Genomic DNA, 19,141 nt, shown 5'->3' with positions numbered 1-19,141 from the left:
GCGAGTCATGCAGCGCGCAAGTGTCGTCGAGAGTGCCGGGGCTATGCTGGGCTCGGAGAGCGTAGTGTTTGAGACGGCGGAACAGTTCCTGGCCCATCATACCTACGCGCAATCACACACAGCGCCGATCCCACTCTGCCACGGCCCAAGCTTTCAGTGGCCGCGCCACACAACCCACACCAGAATGGAGATGTTTCATACATATGCTGTTGTTGCTGCTGCTGCCTACCCCGTGCCTCTTTGCTCCGGTAGCCAGATTTTTTAAGCGGAAGAGTTCTGGCCGGGAACCTGCAGGAGAAGGTTGCCGCTGGACGAGGGCACGTACGAGACGTTGCGCGAGCCAGACAGTGTGCCAGCTGGGCAGAGTCAGCATGGCTCCAAGGGTTGTTGCTTATCCACTGACCAATCTCGCGGGCAGTCTCAATCTTGCGGAACTGGACAAAGGCGTCACCGGCCTTGGCGAGGGCAGCCGAGATGGTGGCAGCGGCCTCGGCCTCACCCTCGGCGCGGATAACGGCAGCCTGGCGCTCCTGCTCGGCCTTCTCGACGACGAACTTGGCACGCTCGGCGTCCTGCTGGGCAATCTGCTTCTGCTCAACGGCAGTGGTGAACTCCTTGCCGAAGCTGTGGGGTCAGCATGTCGTTTGGGAAGGGAGGTCAGTCGACGTACGTCATGTGGGTCTGTGATTGTCAGCCTTGCCCCCATCGCACCAGGGTCACTCACAATGGAAACGTCCTCGAGCTGGATGTGGAACTCCTTGGCACGGGTCAAGAGGTCGTCACGGATACGCGCAGAGACGATTTCACGGTTGGTGATGAGCTCGGAAGCGTCAAACTGGGCAACAGTCGCCTTGAGCACCTCGTTTCCGATCGAGGGAAGGACACGCTCGTCGTAGCTGTGGTGGTTAGTTGGGCGTCTCATTGTGGGCGGGGTACTCACTCAAGACCCAGGTTCTGGTAGATCTCGGGGAGCGCGTTCAGGTCGGGCCGCGACATGACACGGAGGGTGAGAGAGACCATCTGCATGTCTGGGAAGTCAGCCACTGCTGTGGATACCAGCGGAGCAGTAAACTTACCCTTGGATCCCGTGGTGGTCGAGATATTCTGCAAAAGGTCAGTCAATGCTCAGCCAATGCCCAGAGCGAGCATCAACAACAACATACCCTAGGCTTGATGCGGACGTCGTAGAGGATCGCCTTCTGGAGCCAAGGAACAAGGAAGTGGGTTCCCTCGCCGGTAGCCTGGGATGTCAGGTCTGCTATCACGGTTTGTGTCGCCAGCACCACTCACAGTCGGCAAGACACCACGGAAACGGTCGAACATGACGGCGCGGTAGCCACCGGGAACATCGTACAGAGCCGAGTCGACAACGGCGACGCCGATGGCGAGGGGGACTGCGGGGCGTGAGTAAAGGGGCTTTGTGGGTCACCGGAACCACATCTACTTACCGATGAGTCGCGAGATGTTCTGAACAAAGGCCATTGCTGCGACTTGCTGCTGATTGTCCGAGGTTTGGAGTCGAAGGAAGTGCACCGAATGTCGATGCGAATGACGGCGGCGACGGGGGCGAGCAACGAGGACGGCAGTGGGAGAAATCCGGCACACACGCTGACGTTCGGCGGCTTTGGCAGGAGCGGAAGTAAAACCACGTGCAAGTCACGCGAGCGACGACAATAAGTGCCGAGCGTCATGGCGGCACTGGCGGCGGCGCGCGTTATGGCTTGCTGTTGGTGGTTACTGCTGCTGCTGTTATTGTCACCTTGTCTGCCTCTAGCTACCGAGGCAACACTCCAAGACTCGACGTGACACCAGGAGCGTCACTCACCCCAAACACCGCGCACCCAACACCTCATGTGGATAGAGGGCTTCACACCGTTCCCAACAAAGACGGCATCATCGGCACCCGCGCCATCCCCCGCACCGACATCACGGTTGCCCAACCTGCCGAGACCACGCTCTAACGGCGCCGAAGGCCCCGGCCGCGCCGGCGATGGCGTCTCGCGCGACGCTGCCGAAGGCGGCGAAGTGACCGAGAACGTCACCCTCGGCCAGATGAGGGCCCAAGCTGCCGGTCTCGCAAGGGCGAGGGTGGGTAGTGACGGCTTGTACTGCAGCTGACCGCCCAGAGCCAGCGTTTCGACTTTCGCTACGATGACACGGACACGCTCATGAACGAGCTCAACGAGTTCTACCCATATATCGAGATGGCGTATGTGCAGCAGAACGCGACGCGGTTCGAAGGCTCGTTCTCTGGCAGTGAGTAGGAGACGCTGGGTCGTGACTGACGAGGCAGAGTGGACCACGGCCACGCTGCGTAAACGGCGAGAGTACGTCGAGACGCAGCTCGAGTATCTTGAGAGCCCGGTCACCGAAACCCGCCGCGCCGCACAGGGCCGACTTTTGTATCTTCTCCAAGGTGGGTTCTGAGCCCTCTGACTCGCTAACCCATCAGGCTGCTTCGCCGAGACCGAGTCTTCAGAGGACCAGCTGCACTGGATCATTGAGAATGCCAAGCTCATACGGTCCGTTGACGGAGTCGCCACCCTCGTACTCGGCCTGCGGGATGCTGCCCGTCGCTACAACGCTTCAGAGTAGGTCAGACGACAACGCCGATGACTAACAGATCAGCGTTCTCGAGAAGGCTCAGCCGTCGGCGCCGGCGCACGAGCGCAGCGGGTCCTCCAACCTCCAGCCTGCGCCGTTTGACCCCTTTGACACGCACTCAGCAGAGCTCATGGACGTCCTCGCCATGCTGTATTTCCTGGTCGAGGTGTCACGCAGCGACGACGCGTTCGGAGACGAGCTCAGTGAGGCTACGGCGAGGCAACAACGACTGACGACTCAGTGGCGGTGGAACCTCCTCTTCCTATCGTGCTGATCAACATGGTGGCGGGATTGAAGGACAGGAGCGTGCCCAAGGGCTACCCTGTCAAGAAGGTCCTCCTCTTGCTCTGGAAGACCCTCTTGGCATGCCTCGGTGGCATGCGTGAGGCGGCCAAGACGAAGGCCTTGTCGCGAGAGCTGGCAGGTCTGGGTCCTGAGAAGAAGGGTGCGTCCCCAATCATTGCCCAGCTCACAAGCCAGACTTCACAAAGGCCACACCGATGGACATTGCTCTGTGGCGCAGGGACACGTCCACAAAGTACCCGACATTTGCCCCAGCGCCCTCGGTCCCAGATGGCATCCCTGTGTCAACAGAGGTATTGGCCGAGAGCATAAAGCCAATGCCTCCAAAGCCAAACTATCACTCTACAGAGTACCACTCTGGTGACCTGACAGGCAGTTCGTCTTCCCCATTCTCAACAATACCGACCCAATCACTCCCCCAACCTGGAACTCCGGCCCCTACACCACCCCAGTCACCGCAGCAACGCCCCAAGAAACTGCAGTTTCAGACGGACCCCTCCAGGCCGTTTGTCTTCCCTTACTCGCAGCCCACAAATGGCCCGCCTGCGAGCCTGGTGCCCTACGCTATCGACGAGGCAGACAAGCTCTACCACGACCACGTGTTCGTGTCGCTCGCACTGTACCAGCTCTGGGAGTCGCGCGAGGACTACCTCCGCGAGGAGCGGGGGCTGGGACAGAGGGGGCTCATCGGCTTTTCGTCGCTGCGTATCGATGACGAACAGGACGAGGCTGCGGAAGAGGCCATGCGCCGAGACTGGCGTTACGAGGAGGAGGAACTGCGGGCACAGGCGAAGGGTGACACCGAAGGCGTCCGCCTCGCCCGCGAGAAGCGTGCGGCCGCCAGGCGGTTGTACCGCGTCGAGGTCATCTACGTGAGTGTGTCTACTGTGATCTCCACTAATATCACAGCGCTCAATGCTGCCCATCATGCAGAACGCGGTGATTGTCCTGCTAAAGCTCCTCCTTGCGACGGTAACAAGCACCAGCGGCCCGCCTCACCCCATGCAGCAGCAGCACAACCAGGGAGTGGCCCCGGCATTGGCTTCTCCGACACAGGATGTCCCTCGTGAGGCGTAGCACAAACAACTCTTCTGACTCTCCCAGCTGTTGAAGACCGTCCCCCACCTACCCGGGAAGAGATTGACATTGCGCGACACCGCGAGATCACCTCCAAGGCCGTCTCGGCCATCATTCTCATCCTCCTCAAGTGGTTCAAGGCGTCTCGTAGGTCGTTTTGGCGGAGCCGTGGCACTGACATCAAGACATTCTCAAGTACCACCACCTCACGCAGCTTCTCCTCGATTCAAACTGCCTCGTCCTTGTTCTCAAGATCTTTGGTCTCCAGGAGATCTCGCAGATGGTCCAGACCAAGAACGAGATGAAGGGCTGCAGCTTCTTCGAGTATTGCCGAGGCCTGTCGATGCCCGAGGATGAGCTCAACAACCGGTCAGAGTCGCCGACGGATCCACCGACACCACCAGTCGAGGAAGAAGAGGACGGAACAGAGGTTGAGATCATCACCGACTACTCGTGGCGCAACTTCTTCTCTGCCATCAACCTTGTCAAGGTTCTGCAAAAGATCACAAAGCATCGCATTCATCGAATCCTCCTCATGTGCCAGTACAAGAGCTCGACTATTCTCAAGCGCGTGCTTCGGGTGAACCAGCCCATGCTCCAGCTTCAGGTGCTCAAGCTCATCAAGAGCCAGATGCCCTATTGTGGCCGCAAGTGGCGTTCGAGTGGGTTCCGTGACAAGATTTGGTGTCGCTGACATTTGTAGCCAACATGAAGGTGATCACCAGCATCTACCTGAATTGTCGACCCGAGTTACGCAATGACTGGCTAGTCGGCGTCGAAGCAGATCTCGAGGCTGAAGACGCCGTGGCTGGCAAGCCTCAAGAATTGGCACTGCGTACCCTTGTGGCGTTTTACAACAAACAGCACTATGCTGCTCACTTTGCAGCGGCGCAAATGGGTCCCGATCATCGCCGTGGTGATTCGCAAAGTGCCCTCGTCTTCGACGAGCCTGGTCTTGTGCCGGCGGCCCGACGGCGGTCCCGCCTGGATTCCGTGTCCTCGGATGCTGGACTCTTCCCCCTGAGCAGGAGCGCCTCGGATCTCGCACTCATGCCCTACAATCCGGACGGCATGATCGAGTTCTGGATGCACGAGTACGAAGATGTCCTTCGCGAGGTCTTTGGCGAGGGCACCACCGCGGAAGCCGACGAGGACTGGGACGAGTACGGCGACGGCGCCGCGATGCCACCGCCCTCTGGAGCCCCAGGACCCGCTGAACGCGACGATGCGGCATGGGTGCGACTTGGAGAGCTGATGCGCGCGCGTGGTGGCCAGGACGACGACACCATCTCCGACTCGGAAAGTGTGGTGACGGTCGGTGAGCTCGGGGACGAGGCTCAGCTCGAGGCGGCTGCCGAGGGGCGAGAAATGTTCAATGCGATGCACGAGCGCCAGCGTCGCAAGAGCAAGGGGGACGAGAACACGTGGGAGGTGAGTTGGGTTGGGATGGAGATGGCGGAGCTGACCCGGCACAGCACATGTCACCCGACACGCTCAAGCTTCTGCCTCGCAGCCCCACGGACCGGCGGCGGTCGAGCTCGGGCGGGTCGCCCCTGCGCCCGGTCATGGGTCTCGGCCCACTACTGGGCGACGACTTTGGGGACGTGTTCGAGGACGATGCCGAGATGCCGGGCCCGATGCCGATCGACACGGGCACGCGCGACGAGTTGGAGAGAGAGTACGGTGCGGTCGACGAGGTCGAGTACGCGTACGGAGAGTAGTGTGGCACCGCCATATTAGTAACGACTTAGATGCAGCATATGTCAAACCACGACAACTGTCAAACCACGACGCCTGCATGAGATGAAGACTAGAAAATGATGGGTATGGTCTAGTGAGTGAGTGCGGCATGCCTTAGCGGCGCTCGATGGTAATGTAGGGGTCGAGGGGGAGGACAATCATTGTCTGGTAGTTTGTCTTGGGGAACTCGTCGGCGACAAGCTTGAGCTTGTAGGTGCGGATAATCTCGGCGACGAGGACGGTGAGCTGAAGGTAGGCAAACTGCTCTCCGACGCAGCGGTGGCGACCGGCGCCAAAGGGCTGGTAGGGAGACTCTGTACCCTTTGACACGACGCCAAAGCCATAGTCGACCTTCTCGCCGGCCTGGTACTGCTCGTTGGCGGTCTTGGCGACACCGCCGTCCTCGAACCAGCGGGCGGGGTTCCACTCGGTCGAGTTGTCCCAGATCTTGGGGTCCATCTGCGAGACACCGGGGGCGGCGACGATAAAGTGGCCCTTGGGGATGACGTACGTCTGGGACTCGGACGGGGCCGAGAGCGAGGGGGGCACGGCAATGTCCTGCTTGACGAGGCGGTAGATCGAGTGGATGGGGGCGTGGAGGCGGAGCGTCTCGCGGATGCACGCGTCCATGAGGGGCAGCGTCTTGGTCTCCTCAAACGTCATGTCGCGGAACGTGCCGTCGGGATTGCCAAAGTGCTCGACCTGCTCGGCGTAGAGCTTGTCGGCGAGCTCGGGGTTGTGGGCGAGGTGGAGGAGGAACCACGAGGAAGTCGCCGACGACGTGTGCTGGCCGGCCATGAGGATGGCAATCATCATGTGGGCAATGTCGCGGTCGGTGAGGGGGACGCCGTTGCGGTACACGCTTCCCTGGAGGGCCGAGATCATGTCGTGCTCGTGGTCGTGCTCGCCGGTGCGGCGCTTCTCCATGATGGAAAGGTAAAAGTCGGACATTTCCTTCTGGGCGCGGTCGCGGCGGCGGTACGACGGCAGGGGCAGGTTGGGGAACATGAAGTTGAGCGGGGTGAAGCCCTTGTCGAGGTCCTCGAGGAGCTTTGCAAAGTGCGTCGACATCGAGTCGCGCACCTCCTTGCCCTGCAGCGTGCGCGAGGCAGACAACACGACGAGGTCGGCCATGGTGTGGAGCGCGTCAATCTTGACGGGGCCGCTGGCCTTGGTCACCTTGAGGTTGTTGGCAAAGAAGGCACGGGCCTCCTTGACCATGAGCTCGGCGTACGACTGGAGGGCTTCGGTGGTGAGGCCGTGCTTGATCTAAGCCAAGGTGTTAGCTTGCGCTCTCTCCATCGCACCTCTGCCCCAGCCCCACTCACAAACTTCTTCTGCTGCATGAGCATGTCGTTGGGGCAGTCGTACACGACACCCTTGCCAAACACGGGGGTCGTGAGGTGCGTGTACGCGTCCTCGGCCGACACATGCGTGCTCTTGCCGCCAAGCGACAGGTTGTTGCCCTTTGGTCCCAGCGCGACCGTCATGCGACGGCCGAGCAAAATGAACGTAAACACGTCTCCGTACTTGTCGCGGCACTCGAACATGAACTTGTACGGGTCCATGCCGTAGTAGGCCGCCGAGCCGAACCACGGGATGTAGTGGAAGACGACGGGGGGGAGGGACGGGTCCTTGGGGAGCACCTGCGGGAAGGGTGGTCAGCACCGACCAGCAAGACCAGCAAGACTCGACTTGACTTACCACCTGCGAGAGCACGTTGAGGAGGATGACGAGCACGGGCAGCCCGACGACGACGGCCGCAATCTTGACGCCGAGGGGCAGCGCGTGCACCCACTCGGGCACCGCCTGGAGGATTGATGCCATGTTGGTTGGGACGGGCGAGGACAGGCAACAAGAGCTGGAGTGTTTTAAACAACAACTTTGAAAGAGTATCGCGTTGATTTGACGCGTGTTTTGGCAGTCTGCGACGACCACCGCGTCGAACGATGTGCTGGCCTTGGCTGGGGTGGGCCGACTTTCCTGGCTGCCTTGGGTTTTGGCTGCCTGCTGCCACCCGCGTCGATCGTCCCACTCGCCACAAAAAAGGGTGGTGTACGCTGGGGTGAGGAATTTTGATCCCGTTCGCCGTGTCCGCCCCGCGTCCAGGCACTGTGGCTCTTTCCACCATGAATCCACCACCCACTCGACCAACAACAATGACAACAATAGTACGATCCTCTGCTCTCTCGTTCGATAGCCCGCGTCTCGTGGCGCACAGACAGCCACCACAGCCACCACCGCCCACACCACGGCACACAATGATGATGATTGCATTTGGCGCTCAGCTAGCCAAAACATGATGGGATAGATAGGAATAATGAGCAGACAGGACAAAACAAACGCGAAGTGACGGCCAGCGCGCGGGATAAAACTACTCTACAAGGTCAACTTCCCTCCCCTTCACACACACAGAGTCGCTTCCCCCCTCCCCCAACACCTCCCCCTAGTCCTCATCATCGTCGAGCTCATCCTCGTCCTCCTCCTCGCTGCCCCAGCCACCTTCGCCGCCACCGCCCGGACCACGCTGGGCGTGGCCGGATCGGCCCGGTCCGGCATGCTCGTCGTGCGAGCGCCGCCGTTGCGTCTCGTGGTAGTGGGCAGCACGCGCCTGCTCATGGCCTAGCGGAGCCCCGCCACGGTGTGGAACCGGTGCAAAGTGCTGCCCTTGCGGCCCGGGGCGTCCCATTTCGAACCCAGGGGGAGGGGGGTGACCACCAGGCCCAAAGCTGTGAGGCGGTCCGTAGGGACCAGGCGGCCCATGAGCGGGATGTCCCATGTGCGACGGGTGAATCTGTTGGTGTGGCGGATATCCATAAACATGCTGAGGCGGAGGAGCTTGCTGAGGGGCCGCTCCAGGGTGCGGACCCGGATGCATTTGGTGTGGGCCGCCCGGTCCGCCGCGCATTCCTCCCATCTGAACTGCTGCTTGTGCCTGCTGTGCTTGTAGTTGATGCACCTTGGCATGACGCTTGAGGTTGGATTGGACCGAGAATCGCCGACGACATGACGGCTCCTTGCACACAAATGGCCTTTCACCGGTATCTGCAAGATGGGTCAGCATGTCGTTGCCCGCACAGCAAAAGCGGTCAAAGGCAACTCACGGCTATACGTGTGAATTCTCAAAGAGCTCGGACGTGAGAATGTCTTTGCACAGTATTGGCAGGGGTACTTGGGGCCAGAGCTGGGACCGCCACTGTTTGGCTTGGAGGGGCTAGCGTCGCGATCGTCGTTGCTGTCCTTTCGCTCGGCATCGGCCACGCGACGCGCAGATTCCGCCAGAACTTCCATTCCACGCATGCCCGGGTCGCTCTTGGGGTCGGCTAGCTCGTCTTCTTCCATGGCAAACGAGCGCCTAGAGTCGGGTCCCATTTTGGAAACGCTGGGTACAACTGCACTGCGTCGACGAGGTACACTTGGCCCACCGTGGTCGGGTTCTCCAGCAAAGACGTGGCCGGGGAGCGAGGACGCCGAGCGAACTGAATCTGTCGACTCGCGACGTGTGAGCCAAGAAGGGTTGGTCGGCGCGGACAGCTGTTGTTGCTGCGGCTGGGGCTGAAGCTGTTCAGGAGTGCGTTCGGGGGCCGTGGTCGAGGTGACTGGCGGTGTGAAGAAGCGACCGCCCTTGGCAATGGCAATGTCGTCGCCGCTCTTGGCCATGATGAGTTCTGCCAGAGAAGATCGACGAGGAGGCCGTGCCGATGGCTCTGGAGACGGCGGACGAGTCAGAGCGCCGCGCTGGGGCGGGTCTGCGCTCGCCGAGGTGGCTGAGGGTAGTGTTGCCAAAGACGTCCGGCGAGAGGGTACCTGGGGTACAGACTCGTTGGATAGTGAACTCCGAGAGTACAGGGAAGGGCGCCTTTCAATTGGCGTCGGCGACGTTGTTCGAGGAATGCCATGCGAGGGGCTGCGCTCTGATGCGCTGAGGTCGGCGAACGAGCGCGCTAGTGGGCCAGTTAGTGAGCCTTGGCGAGACTGGTTGTGATGTTGCTGAAACGGCGACTCAATGGGCGGTGACAGGGGCGACGACAAAGGACCAGACATGGAGCCGCGCGAGTGGTTACCAGACATTGCGGGGGGAGGGTAGAGCATTGAGCGAAGTCCACTGGAGCCAGTCGATATGGAGCCCGTAACAGGAAACGAGGCGTTTCTGCTCTGGGCTTGCCATTTTAGACGGGCAATCTCGTCGGCGTCGGGAAGCGTGGGTGCAAGGTCGGATCTGCGACGCTTGACGTCAGGCCCGTCGTCGTCGACCATACGGGCACTGAAGGAGCCCGAGCGCGACGGCGGCTGAGGGTAGCCGGAAAAGGAATGAGACCGTTCCTCTGGAGCCCACCAGCCCTGGGTTCCCTCGGCGACAGATGAAGCAAACGATGAGAACCTCGAGGTTCTAGACGTAGGCGAGCCGAGGGGGGAAGTTGCCGATGCACTCGAGTTGACGCTCGGCGATGTGAAGAAGGACTGGGCAAAGGGCGATGCCAGTGGGGGCTGGTCGGTAGCGTTGAGGAGCGCTTTGATGCCTGGAAGGCTCACGCTCTCGTTGGGGTTGCGTTCGGGCAGAACATCCTCGCGGATTTTGCGCAGAGGATGCCGAGTGCCAAGGTCTCCATAGGCATCCTCCTCGTCCTCTGCGGTATGTCCCATGGGGTCAAAGCGGGATCCACGACGGATCATTGGTGGGCGGGCGCCGGGAGGTGCGCCGTGGTCGGTGTTGTTTGAAGCAGGGGAGGGGGGCAGGACCTGGCGAGGGGACGCAAGGTTCTGTGCCGACTTGGGGATGTGGGTTGGTGAGACAAGGGGAGGCTCCAGCTTCAATGACGGAGACTGAGCCATAGCGTTTAAAGGTAGAATAGTCGGCAGTGTCGCAGTCTTCATGACGCGGACGCGGACGCGGAGAGGGGGGGGGGCTTAGCAATGTCGCCTTGCTAGGGCTGCGGTTTCAAAAGCCATGCAACCGAGATGGGAAGGGCGCAAAGGGCGGGGGAGGGGTGTGAGATGGCCGATGTGTTGATCGTTGAGCGGTTTAGCAAGGGCGCAACGGTGGCCAACAGATGAACATGGGTGGGGACGATGATGAGGACGACGAGGGCGATGCGTGGCAACAACGAAGGAGCGGGTGGGCGGAAAGTGTTGCGTGTGATATCGAATCAGGTGACGATCGTGTGGTGGGCAATGCCAGGTTAAGAGTGGGTCAAGTTGTCGATGGGGTGTTGTGTGTCAGATGGACGATGATGATGATGAACCAAAGTGATCGCCGGCCAGAACAAAAGTGACGGTGCAAAGAAGGCGGTCGGGGGGGTTTGCCAAGTCGCGACGGTTTCAATTAGTCGTAAATTGTAACGAGTGATGGGTGTGTTGTTGTTGTTGTTGTAGGGGTGTTGGGGTGTCCGGGGGGGGCAAGTGGTCGAGGATCAAGGGTCGATGGGTGGGGGGTTCACAGTTGAAAAAGGGGTTGAAGAAGAATGAAGGAGAGTGTTGAGAGTGAGAGAGAGACGGAGAGTAGAGGGACAATGAGAAAATGCGTCAGCGACACTGGTGTGGAACAAGAGTAAATAGAGAGGAATGTTTCCGAGGAATTGTGGGTCACTTGAATCAGACGAACAGCAAGCCAAGGGCAGACGACGAGGTAAAACACAAACCCCAGTCCTGCCGGCCAGTCACTGCACCGCCGCCGCCGCGGCCGCAACATTACTTGCTGCGTGCGGCGCCGACGCCAGCGTCGGAGGGTAGACGAGCCTTTGTCGAGATTGTCCATGCGATCAAACAAGGCTTGTGCGACGCAAGGAAGGGAGGGCACAAGGGGAGGGAGGGCGTGGGGAAGAGGGGGACACGGGAACGAGACGCGACCGCGGCGCGGCGGCGCTGCGGAGGCGGCGGCGTTGGACAAGGAGTGGGCGTGGTGGTGGTGGTGGTGGTTGTGGTGGGGGCCATTGCGGTTTCAAGCCGAGTTTGATCATGCCAGGATCAAGGCCCTGGTGCATGGGGTGGCCTGGCCGGTGGCCTGCATGGCTCAAGGCTGCGGCAACCCGACAATGCGGCGGGCGCTACATTGGGCACACATGCACACGCGCCCACTGGCCCCACAAACAGCCCATACAAGGGCATTGCGTGTGCAAAAAGGCGATCACTCGAGTGCGCCTCTGCAGTGGGTTGTGGACGCTGGGGCCTCTTTGCTTTGGAATGTTGATCGCGCCGGCGGCGGCGGTGGTCTGCGGGGAGGGGATCTCACAAGAGGGGTTGGGTGACCGTCTGCCGATCACCCAAGACGCATCATCTCGTTTGGCTTGCGCACGTCTCCCCCCTTGGCCGCTCGCCGCAGCAACAGCTACAGCAGATGCTGCTGCTGCTGCTTGTTCTTCTTCGCCGCCCACCTCGGCCACCTGCTGTTCCTTTCGGACAAACGCAACAAAGAATGGGAAACATGAACCAATGGCGACTTACCCAGTATATTGTTACCAGTCACACGAATAGGCGAGGAAGGCTAATGGGGGAAGGGTGTCGATGGGATGAGTGGTTGGATCCACAAGGAAGTGCGCCCGATGTGTGTGCGTGTGTGTCGTGTTGTTGTTGTAGTGTGACGCGGCGGGCGACTCGGACACGACAACGACGAGGGCGACGGCGACGAGGGCGAGCAATGGAAAACCGACAAATTAATGGCACAGTATAGACAAGGTCGAGTGGGAAGAGGGGCACACACACACAAATGGCGGTGATGATGCGTGCGTGGATGACGATCGAGGACGGCCGACGGGAAGAGGTGCTGCTGGTGGGTAGGGGCTAGGCAGGGCCGAGGTGGGATGGGCGAGGGAAGGAAGACAAAGCGAGAGAGGGTGAGTGATTAGAGAGCCGCAGTAAGGCCGGTCGATGGATGCACCGCCGCTTGCCGAGGTCGTGGAGAGCCGAAGTCGGTTCGCGTTGGGATGATGTCGTCTCAAACCTTGTCGTCGATGCAAAAGCTAGAATGGAACAAACTGAGCGCGGTGTCTGAAATGGAGTCAAGATGGGTGGTGGGTGGTGGTGGTGGTGGGGAGGGGTGACTGATGCGAGCGAGGGAGGAGGGCGCCAGGACGACGGGCGGTTGTGGCTGATGGCGGGGCCGAAGTTGCCCGTTGGGGTGCGGGTTGTTGGAGCTTGTTGGCGGTGGTGGTGGTTGGTGGTGGTGGATGGGTGGGGGTGGGTGCTAAGCAAGTTGCCGTGGGCGGAACTGTAGCGAGCAAACGAGCTGTAGAATGATACGCGCGCAGAGGTCGAGGGGCAGTTGAGCCGGAGGTTGAGGCAAAGGGTGGGTGGGGTGGGGAGGTTCGGTTCCAAGCAAGGGGGACAAGGGGAGGGGGGGTGGGAGGGGGGTACGAGGGGCAGGAGAGAGCGAGCGGGGCGGAGGAGGACGAGACAGGCGAGCAAGGAGAGAGCGGGTTGCTTGCCGTGCCGTGCCGTGCGTGAGTCGTGCCGCGATTATTCTCCTGTCGTAGTATATCCAGGTGTTCTCTGTCTGCAATTGAAATGATGCAGCTGTCGCTGTTGCAGGCGAGCAAAGCAAGCAAAGCAAGCAGGCAGCGCAGACGGCGTGTAGAAATCGACAAGGCCGGTTCCTGTGGATGAAAAAAAGAAGCGTCGACGCCGCTGATCGTCGAGGAGCGTCGGCGGCAGAGGCGGCAGAGGCTGATGCTGCGGCGGCGGCGGCGGCACGGGCGGGTAGCCAGATGGATGGCTACTAGCTATGGGTTTGTGGGTTTACAAAACTAGCGCAGGATTCAGACGACGAGACGAGCCGCCCGCTGTTGTTGCGCGCGCGCCAACCGACACTTGAAGATGGTACTGCCGCCGCTGCAACGTTCCGCACTTGGCGTTTTGGGCTGGGCTCGTAGCTGGGGTTGAGCTACGCTGGACTGGCTGGGCTGGGCTGTCTGGGCTCTCGCAATGTCTCAAACGTCGCGCCGTAGTAGTAATCAATGGTGCAACTAGGCAACCCGAGATGAGACGAGACGAGACCAAAGACGAAGGCGAGGGCGAGCACGAAGGCGAGACGAAACGAAGACGAGACGACACGAGACGACACAACACAAGGATGGGGGCGTGTAACGGACAGTCAGACAATAACAGACAGACAGACAGACAGACAGACGCCGAGTCGAAGCGGTTGCATCGTGCTACAGCTGCAGCAGCAGCAGCTGACTGTTGCCGATGTGTGCGCGATATGGCACCCCGACTGCAGACACCACACATACTCACTCTCACACATTTTGTTCGGCTCACACCCTGTGTCGTGCGACTTTTGCATCTACTCCTGCAGCTCCTGATCCTCGCCCGTTGTCCTGTCCTGCAGAGATACACATCTCTCTCAGCTCAACCCAGCCAGCCCAGCCCCGTTGACGATCCCGCCGCCGCCTCCGCCTCGGCCAAGCAAGCAAGGAAGCAAGTCGTCGTGGTCGCGCGCGCGCGCCGGTCGGTCTACTGGACGCGCGACGGCGACTGCGCCTCGATGCCATGTATTTGTTGCCCTGCATGCATACCAAAACTCTCCGACACGACCTTGGACCCACCCTGCGGTTATCGACGGGGCAAAGGGGCAAGGAGGCGCACGACAGGGTTACGGGGCGGCGGCGGCGGCGGGGTGTTTGGCCAGCAAACGCCCAGGGGGTGTGATTTTAATTCACGATAGCAGAGAGAGATGCTTGCTCTCTTGGTCCGGGCGTGGTATTCTGGCATCTGGCCAGCTGGCAGAGAGAGATTTTCCAATTACCCTATGGTTTGGTTCAAGTGGCCGTGAAGGTCAGCGAAGGGGAGCGAGTGAGGGTAAGCCAGGATGAGCCAGGGGTTTGGAACTCGGTTGGATGAGGGGACATGGATGTAGCTGCTGCCTGCTGCTGCACTCTAGGGCGTGACGGGGCAAGGCAGAGGAGACGAGAGAGGAGTCGTGGGCAGGGGCCAACGGGGACCAGGGGAGCAGAGGGAGGGAGGAGAGCCCGGGGTGGGGAGCTTCTGGGTTGAAATTGTAGCCGATGAGCGATGGGGCCAATCAGGTGCAAGCATGACTTCGCTGACATCAAGGGCGGGATAATCGGGGCACAAGCTCGACCTGGCATTGTCCTGCCTCTCGTCTCGTGCGCCTTGTCGACCTGGCAGATCTCGATCAAAAGGCAAAGGCGGCAGGCGTGTCATCCTTGGTCTCGGGGGCTAGCGGGCGGTTCGCGGTTTGCGGGTTGCGGCATCCGGCCGGCGGCGGCAGCTCGTGCGCCATTAACCTAACACGCTTGTTGCTCACCAGCCAGGCTCGCTCGCTCGCTGGCAGGTCCGGCCAGGGCAGCTATAAACTCTCCACATTGCCTAAATCGACGTCAATGACTCTCATGACGACACCGGCTCCGGACAGTCCGGGGCCACTACCAAGGCACAAGTGCATAGTCCGTGGAAATAGCATGCAGTGCTTCGGTTGCAGCTCGCGACGTGTGGGGCACTTGACGACCAACCGTGCCGTGGGGAGGGGCTGTGACGCGGGTGACGGTGACGCGGTGACGGGCGGACGCCTAGCGAGCAAGCGACTGCGCAGAACCCCGCGTGCACAAGCAGCAGGCAGTGTGCATGTGAACACTCGGATCAGATATGGCACAACTCGCGTCGCTGCTCGCCGCGATCAAGCAGCCGAACCGAGCCGAGAGAGCGAAAAAGCCAAAGCGAGGCGTTGCGCCAGCCCGCCAGGTTTTGCCAGGTTGCCAGGTAGCAGCAGCAAGGCAGGCAGGCAGGACTAGGCGCCTGCCCCGCCCGCGCCCACCCCCCTCCGACCCGTGGCGCCACCTCGCTTGGTGGCAGAGTTTGGCCCCTCCAAACACCGCCGACACGCGTGGGTCGTCTTTCGGTCGGTCGCGATGTGTGACTGCGGCGTACAGGCAGCAGAGCGCCAGATCACCGAGGGTGGCCGAGTTGCATTGGGTTGGGTTGGGTGGGGGAGGGTGGGATTAATGCAGATCTGGTGATCCCATTGACGAGTGGCCGAGTCACCTGGTGGCGATGCGGCGTGTGAATGGATGAAATGCATCAGTTGGTCTCTGTAGCTTGCAACATGGCACTCGCGCGTGTCCGAAACCAACATACGACGACGCGGCGGTGCATGGATCCCCCCCCCCCACCCCGATGCATCCTTGCCATTCAATCATCAAATTGAGGCTGAGGCGCGCGCGCAGTCCGCCATGAAGCAGCGCCATGTAGCCAGCCATGACAGCCCCCCATTCCAGCCAGTTCCCCTTGGCGCTCGACTCGAAACGCGGCGCTAGTACTAGCTGCAGGACGGCGTCCTTTTTTCTTTTTTTCTTCTTTTCATCATCAGCGTAGTGTGCCGTGTATGACGGTGCGCAGCAGCATTCTTTTCATTGCCCCTGCCCTTCGACGTGCCCTGCAAGTCACCACAGGGCGCGGCCTGATCCTGCAAAACGCCCCATTGAGGTGCAGCATACCTGGTGCAGGAGCATCAAGCAGGCAGCGCGCCAATCGCAGGCAGCCCCCGACGTTCCCTCCCTCCCTCAGGGCCCACGCTCAGTGTGGCAAAGGCACCACCCATCGCCCGGCGTTTGTGGCGGCCGCTGATGATGGTTCCAGCAATCCGGCGGGCGGCGCGCGCGCGCGTGACGACTAGCTCTTGCTGCTTTTGCTTCAAAGGCCGACGACCGGGGATCCGGCGGGCGGAGATCAGTCGGAGCGACGAGAAAGGAGAATTGAAGGAAAGGGTCCTTGGGTTTGGAGGCGGCGACGTGACTGACTGGCTGGCTGACTGACTGACTACTGACTCTCCGATACATCACCGGCCCGGTACTCACCCACCTGCAGCCCACCTGCGTACCCTCACGCACGCCATCGCCCCAATCCTGCATCGATTGAGGATGCTGCTGCTGCTGCTGCTGCAGCGGCAGCAGCACACCCGGCGAGGCCCTAGGTTACGTACATCTCTGCGCCTGCCCCTGCTCCTGCTACTTAGGTGACAGACGTGTTCTCTGCGCCCTGCGCCGCCACGCGATTATCGTGGCGTAAGCAGGACAGTCGTGGCGGCGGCGAAGGCGGAGGCGGCGCCAGCAGGAAGAGCAGCGGCGGCGTTGCTCCGCCGCCTGCCCTGCGCATCACGATGCGCAGGTTCGCTGGCGCTGGCGCTGGGCGTTGGCTCGGGGTTCGCTCCGACTTGGCAGCGGTCGGACTCGTCGGGCAAGGACATGTCCGACGCACTACGCCGGTGCGATTGCCGCAGCGCAGCTCCAGCGCAGCAAACCGCGGGAAATGCTTTGTCTCTCGGCGACGGACGAGAGCGCGGCGAGTGCTCGCCGCTTCGTATAGCAGAGTGCGTGGGGCACATGTATACGCACCCCCAAAGCAAAGCGAGCACGCACGTGCTGTCACGCGCCCACTGCATAGGCTGTAGCAGGAGCAATTCTGCACACTTACGCGCGCACACGCAGACGCCGTGTCTCAGATTTTTGGTATTCAACGCAGATCCTGGTGACACACCCGTGGTGATGCGCTGAAAATCGCCGTGACGGTCGGTCGGTCGAGCGAGCGACGCTTAGTTGAAAGCGATTTTCATGAATCGTCTGTCGATTGGGGCTGGCGCCAGCTGACACTGGCGCAGGCTTCGTCACTCGCTGGCTCGCTCGTCGGAGATATCCCGCCATCTGGTGTCTGAGTCTGACACGGCGTTCCTCAGCCACGGGCAGCGGGGTGGGGGGGGGGGGGGGGACGGCGCGGCGAGGCGAGACGAAGTACTACTGGGGGGTAGCTGGGCGGCTGGGCACGTCTGGGCATCGCTGGGCGCCTGGGCATGTCGCTCCGGCCTCAGGGCTGTTTCATTCCATTCGCCGCAGCGTTGCGTCGCCAAGCAGCCAGGCCGCGCGCCGCGCCGCGCCGCCGCACGCCCGCAGCACATAGCACGCAACTGCGCATCAACTTCGGGACGACATACGTCCCGGAGATGCGCGGAGACAGCGGGCGGCGCGGACAGCGGACCATGGCGGAAGTGGACCGCGCGACACACTGTCACTAGCCACACACGCTGCCGCCTACTGCCGGCGCTACTGCGCAGCACATGGCATGCATAGCAGCACAATGTGGCACCGCGCCAGTGGTGCATGCCGATGCGCGGCAATAAGTGGGCACAGCGAAACCCACGGCAGCCACTAGGCTGGCCGGCTAGTCGCCGCGCTCGGCACTGCTCGCTGCTGCTCGGTGCTGCTCGCATCCGGGCGGGCCGGAGCCAGCAACTCCACCAGCGCCGGCAACCCAAACAAGCGCCCACAAGCGCCTGATAACCAGATCTCCGCACGCCGCTACGCTACAGTAGCCTCGCAGCAGCCAGCCTCGATTCGCCTCGCTCGCTCGCGTCCGAACGCGCGCCGGCGTCCATCTGTCGGTCGGTCGGCTGCGCTTCGGCAGGGACAAGCACCGCGTGGTGCATCTCCGACTTTGAAGGACGCGGAATGTTGTCGTACGCTGCGCTGCTGCGGGCGGTAAAGCGAGGCAAGGAAGCATACGATCAATGGGCGAGCAGAGAAAACAAACAAGCAGTCGTCAGTCAGTGCCACTCGGCTTGTGGCGGTGCTGGTCGGCGTGCGACGTTCCCGGATAGCGGTATGCACCTCTTGCTCGCAGTGTGCAATTGTGCCCGCCCGCATTGTGCGTGAGAAACGCCGATCTATCTGCCTGACGATCTGGCACGAGATGCGCGGCGCGCGGCGCGCACTGCGAGTCGCAAGGAGTCGCGCGACCACCTGGGGAATGTGGCTAGATCGGGTTCGTGTCATGGGTTGAAAGTGGCGCTAGTGGCAAGTCGGTTCCGGATGCCACGTGCACCACGCGAGAGTCACGCGGGAATACTCCCGCGACTACAACCTCCATCTCGACTTCGATCCACCTCGAAATGACAAGCCGCGCGAGTTCAAGTCGTAGCAATAACAACAACACCCCCCCCCCCCAACCCACCCCCCATGGCATCAACAATCCTCCCCCTCGAGCTCGTGGACCGGTGTATCGGCTCGCCGATCCACGTCGTCATGAAGAACGAGCGCGAGTTCACCGGCACGCTGATGGGCTTTGACGACTATGTCAGTGAGTGGAGAGCCTTGCCGCAGGCAAGGCGACACGCACGACGCGCACGAGGACGCGCTGACCGCCCCCTTCCTAGACATGGTGCTCAAGGACGTCAAGGAGTAGTGGGTTTCCAGTCCTGTGTCAATCTAACCCACCCCCAGCGAGGTCACGCCCGCCGGCATCACCGAGACAGACCTCGGACAGACGCTCCTCAACGGCAACAACATTGCCATGGTGCGTTGTTCCTTCCTTCCTTCCCCGCTAACGCCCCAGCTCATCCCAGGCGGACGCGGGCCCAAGGCATAGACCGATGTATAGAGCGAGCATATGTGACAGAGTCTAACGCAGCTGCATC

The 19,141-nt window shown here is 61.3% G+C and overlaps 5 protein-coding genes across 6 annotated transcripts; 2 read left to right on the top strand and 3 right to left on the bottom strand.

The window, feature by feature from the left end:
* Nucleotides 1-173: 173 nt before the first annotated feature.
* On the bottom strand, nt 174-1,556 carry phb1 (Prohibitin-1). Its single transcript, XM_062775666.1, has 8 exons — nt 1,449-1,556; nt 1,291-1,394; nt 1,164-1,241; nt 1,077-1,104; nt 941-1,028; nt 725-896; nt 404-614; nt 174-356 (listed from the first exon to the last, which is right to left on the bottom strand). Exons 1-8 carry the CDS (start codon nt 1,480-1,482, stop codon nt 262-264), a joined length of 810 nt encoding a protein of 269 aa, XP_062631650.1. The 5' UTR covers nt 1,483-1,556; the 3' UTR covers nt 174-261.
* A 295-nt stretch (nt 1,557-1,851) lies between these two features.
* On the top strand, nt 1,852-5,757 carry strip1 (Striatin-interacting protein 1; the record flags this gene model as incomplete). The annotated part of the gene is made up of 12 exons (XM_062775665.1): nt 1,852-2,088; nt 2,127-2,256; nt 2,294-2,416; nt 2,453-2,591; nt 2,629-2,807; nt 2,846-3,049; nt 3,085-3,779; nt 3,817-3,973; nt 4,012-4,131; nt 4,170-4,646; nt 4,688-5,415; nt 5,460-5,757. 12 exons carry the CDS (start codon nt 1,852-1,854, stop codon nt 5,703-5,705), a joined length of 3,435 nt encoding a protein of 1,144 aa, XP_062631649.1. The 3' UTR covers nt 5,706-5,757.
* A 5-nt stretch (nt 5,758-5,762) lies between these two features.
* On the bottom strand, nt 5,763-7,679 carry ERG11 (Lanosterol 14-alpha demethylase). The gene is made up of 3 exons (XM_062775664.1): nt 7,429-7,679; nt 7,053-7,370; nt 5,763-6,993 (listed from the first exon to the last, which is right to left on the bottom strand). The coding sequence occupies exons 1-3, from the start codon at nt 7,549-7,551 to the stop codon at nt 5,839-5,841; spliced, it is 1,596 nt and encodes a 531-aa protein (XP_062631648.1). The 5' UTR covers nt 7,552-7,679; the 3' UTR covers nt 5,763-5,838.
* Nucleotides 7,680-7,983: 304 nt separating this feature from the next.
* SPAC25B8.19c_2 (Zinc finger protein) lies at nt 7,984-12,852 on the bottom strand. 2 transcript variants are annotated; one of them, XM_062775662.1, is made up of 3 exons: nt 12,166-12,852; nt 8,829-10,655; nt 7,984-8,769 (listed from the first exon to the last, which is right to left on the bottom strand). In XM_062775662.1, exons 2-3 carry the CDS (start codon nt 10,597-10,599, stop codon nt 8,171-8,173), a joined length of 2,370 nt encoding a protein of 789 aa, XP_062631646.1. In that variant the 5' UTR covers nt 10,600-10,655; nt 12,166-12,852; the 3' UTR covers nt 7,984-8,170. The 2 variants fall into 2 exon arrangements, with proteins under 2 accessions (XP_062631646.1, XP_062631647.1); XM_062775663.1 differs by lacking the exon at nt 12,166-12,852 and having other exon boundaries at nt 8,829-11,646.
* Nucleotides 12,853-18,667: 5,815 nt separating this feature from the next.
* On the top strand, nt 18,668-19,136 carry LSM5 (U6 snRNA-associated Sm-like protein LSm5). The gene is made up of 4 exons (XM_062775661.1): nt 18,668-18,804; nt 18,881-18,908; nt 18,948-19,020; nt 19,060-19,136. The coding sequence occupies exons 1-4, from the start codon at nt 18,684-18,686 to the stop codon at nt 19,090-19,092; spliced, it is 255 nt and encodes an 84-aa protein (XP_062631645.1). The 5' UTR covers nt 18,668-18,683; the 3' UTR covers nt 19,093-19,136.
* Nucleotides 19,137-19,141: the final 5 nt, after the last annotated feature.

Source organism: Vanrija pseudolonga, chromosome 7 (genome assembly GCF_020906515.1).
Source record: "Vanrija pseudolonga chromosome 7, complete sequence".
Lineage (NCBI taxonomy): Eukaryota > Fungi > Basidiomycota > Tremellomycetes > Trichosporonales > Trichosporonaceae > Vanrija > Vanrija pseudolonga.
The sequence above is the reverse complement of the archived record's forward strand: the minus strand, read 5'-3'. Positions and strand labels throughout refer to the sequence as shown.

What these genes read in the sequence shown, in the direction of transcription:
- phb1 (XM_062775666.1), bottom strand. Translation starts at nt 1,482, where the DNA reads ATGGCCTTTGTTCAGAACATCTCGCGACTCATCG. An exon ending in GAACATCTCGCGACTCATCG is followed by an intron (nt 1,395 to 1,448) that starts GTAAGTAGATGT and finishes CACGCCCCGCAG; the next exon opens with TCCCCCTCGCCATCGGCGTC. An exon ending in AGCTCGAGGACGTTTCCATT is followed by an intron (nt 615 to 724) that starts GTGAGTGACCCT and finishes AGCTTCGGCAAG; the next exon opens with GAGTTCACCACTGCCGTTGA.
- LSM5 (XM_062775661.1), top strand. Translation starts at nt 18,684, where the DNA reads ATGGCATCAACAATCCTCCCCCTCGAGCTCGTGGACCGGTGTATCGGC. An exon ending in GGGCTTTGACGACTATGTCA is followed by an intron (nt 18,805 to 18,880) that starts GTGAGTGGAGAG and finishes CCCCCTTCCTAG; the next exon opens with ACATGGTGCTCAAGGACGTC. An exon ending in ACGGCAACAACATTGCCATG is followed by an intron (nt 19,021 to 19,059) that starts GTGCGTTGTTCC and finishes CTAACGCCCCAG; the next exon opens with CTCATCCCAGGCGGACGCGG.
- SPAC25B8.19c_2 (XM_062775662.1), bottom strand. Translation starts at nt 10,599, where the DNA reads ATGAAGACTGCGACACTGCCGACTATTCTACCTTTAAACGCTATGGCT. An exon ending in GAGAATTCACACGTATAGCC is followed by an intron (nt 8,770 to 8,828) that starts GTGAGTTGCCTT and finishes CCCATCTTGCAG; the next exon opens with ATACCGGTGAAAGGCCATTT.
- ERG11 (XM_062775664.1), bottom strand. Translation starts at nt 7,551, where the DNA reads ATGGCATCAATCCTCCAGGCGGTGCCCGAGTGGGTGCACGCGCTGCCC. An exon ending in TCAACGTGCTCTCGCAGGTG is followed by an intron (nt 7,371 to 7,428) that starts GTAAGTCAAGTC and finishes CCCTTCCCGCAG; the next exon opens with GTGCTCCCCAAGGACCCGTC. An exon ending in TCATGCAGCAGAAGAAGTTT is followed by an intron (nt 6,994 to 7,052) that starts GTGAGTGGGGCT and finishes ACCTTGGCTTAG; the next exon opens with ATCAAGCACGGCCTCACCAC.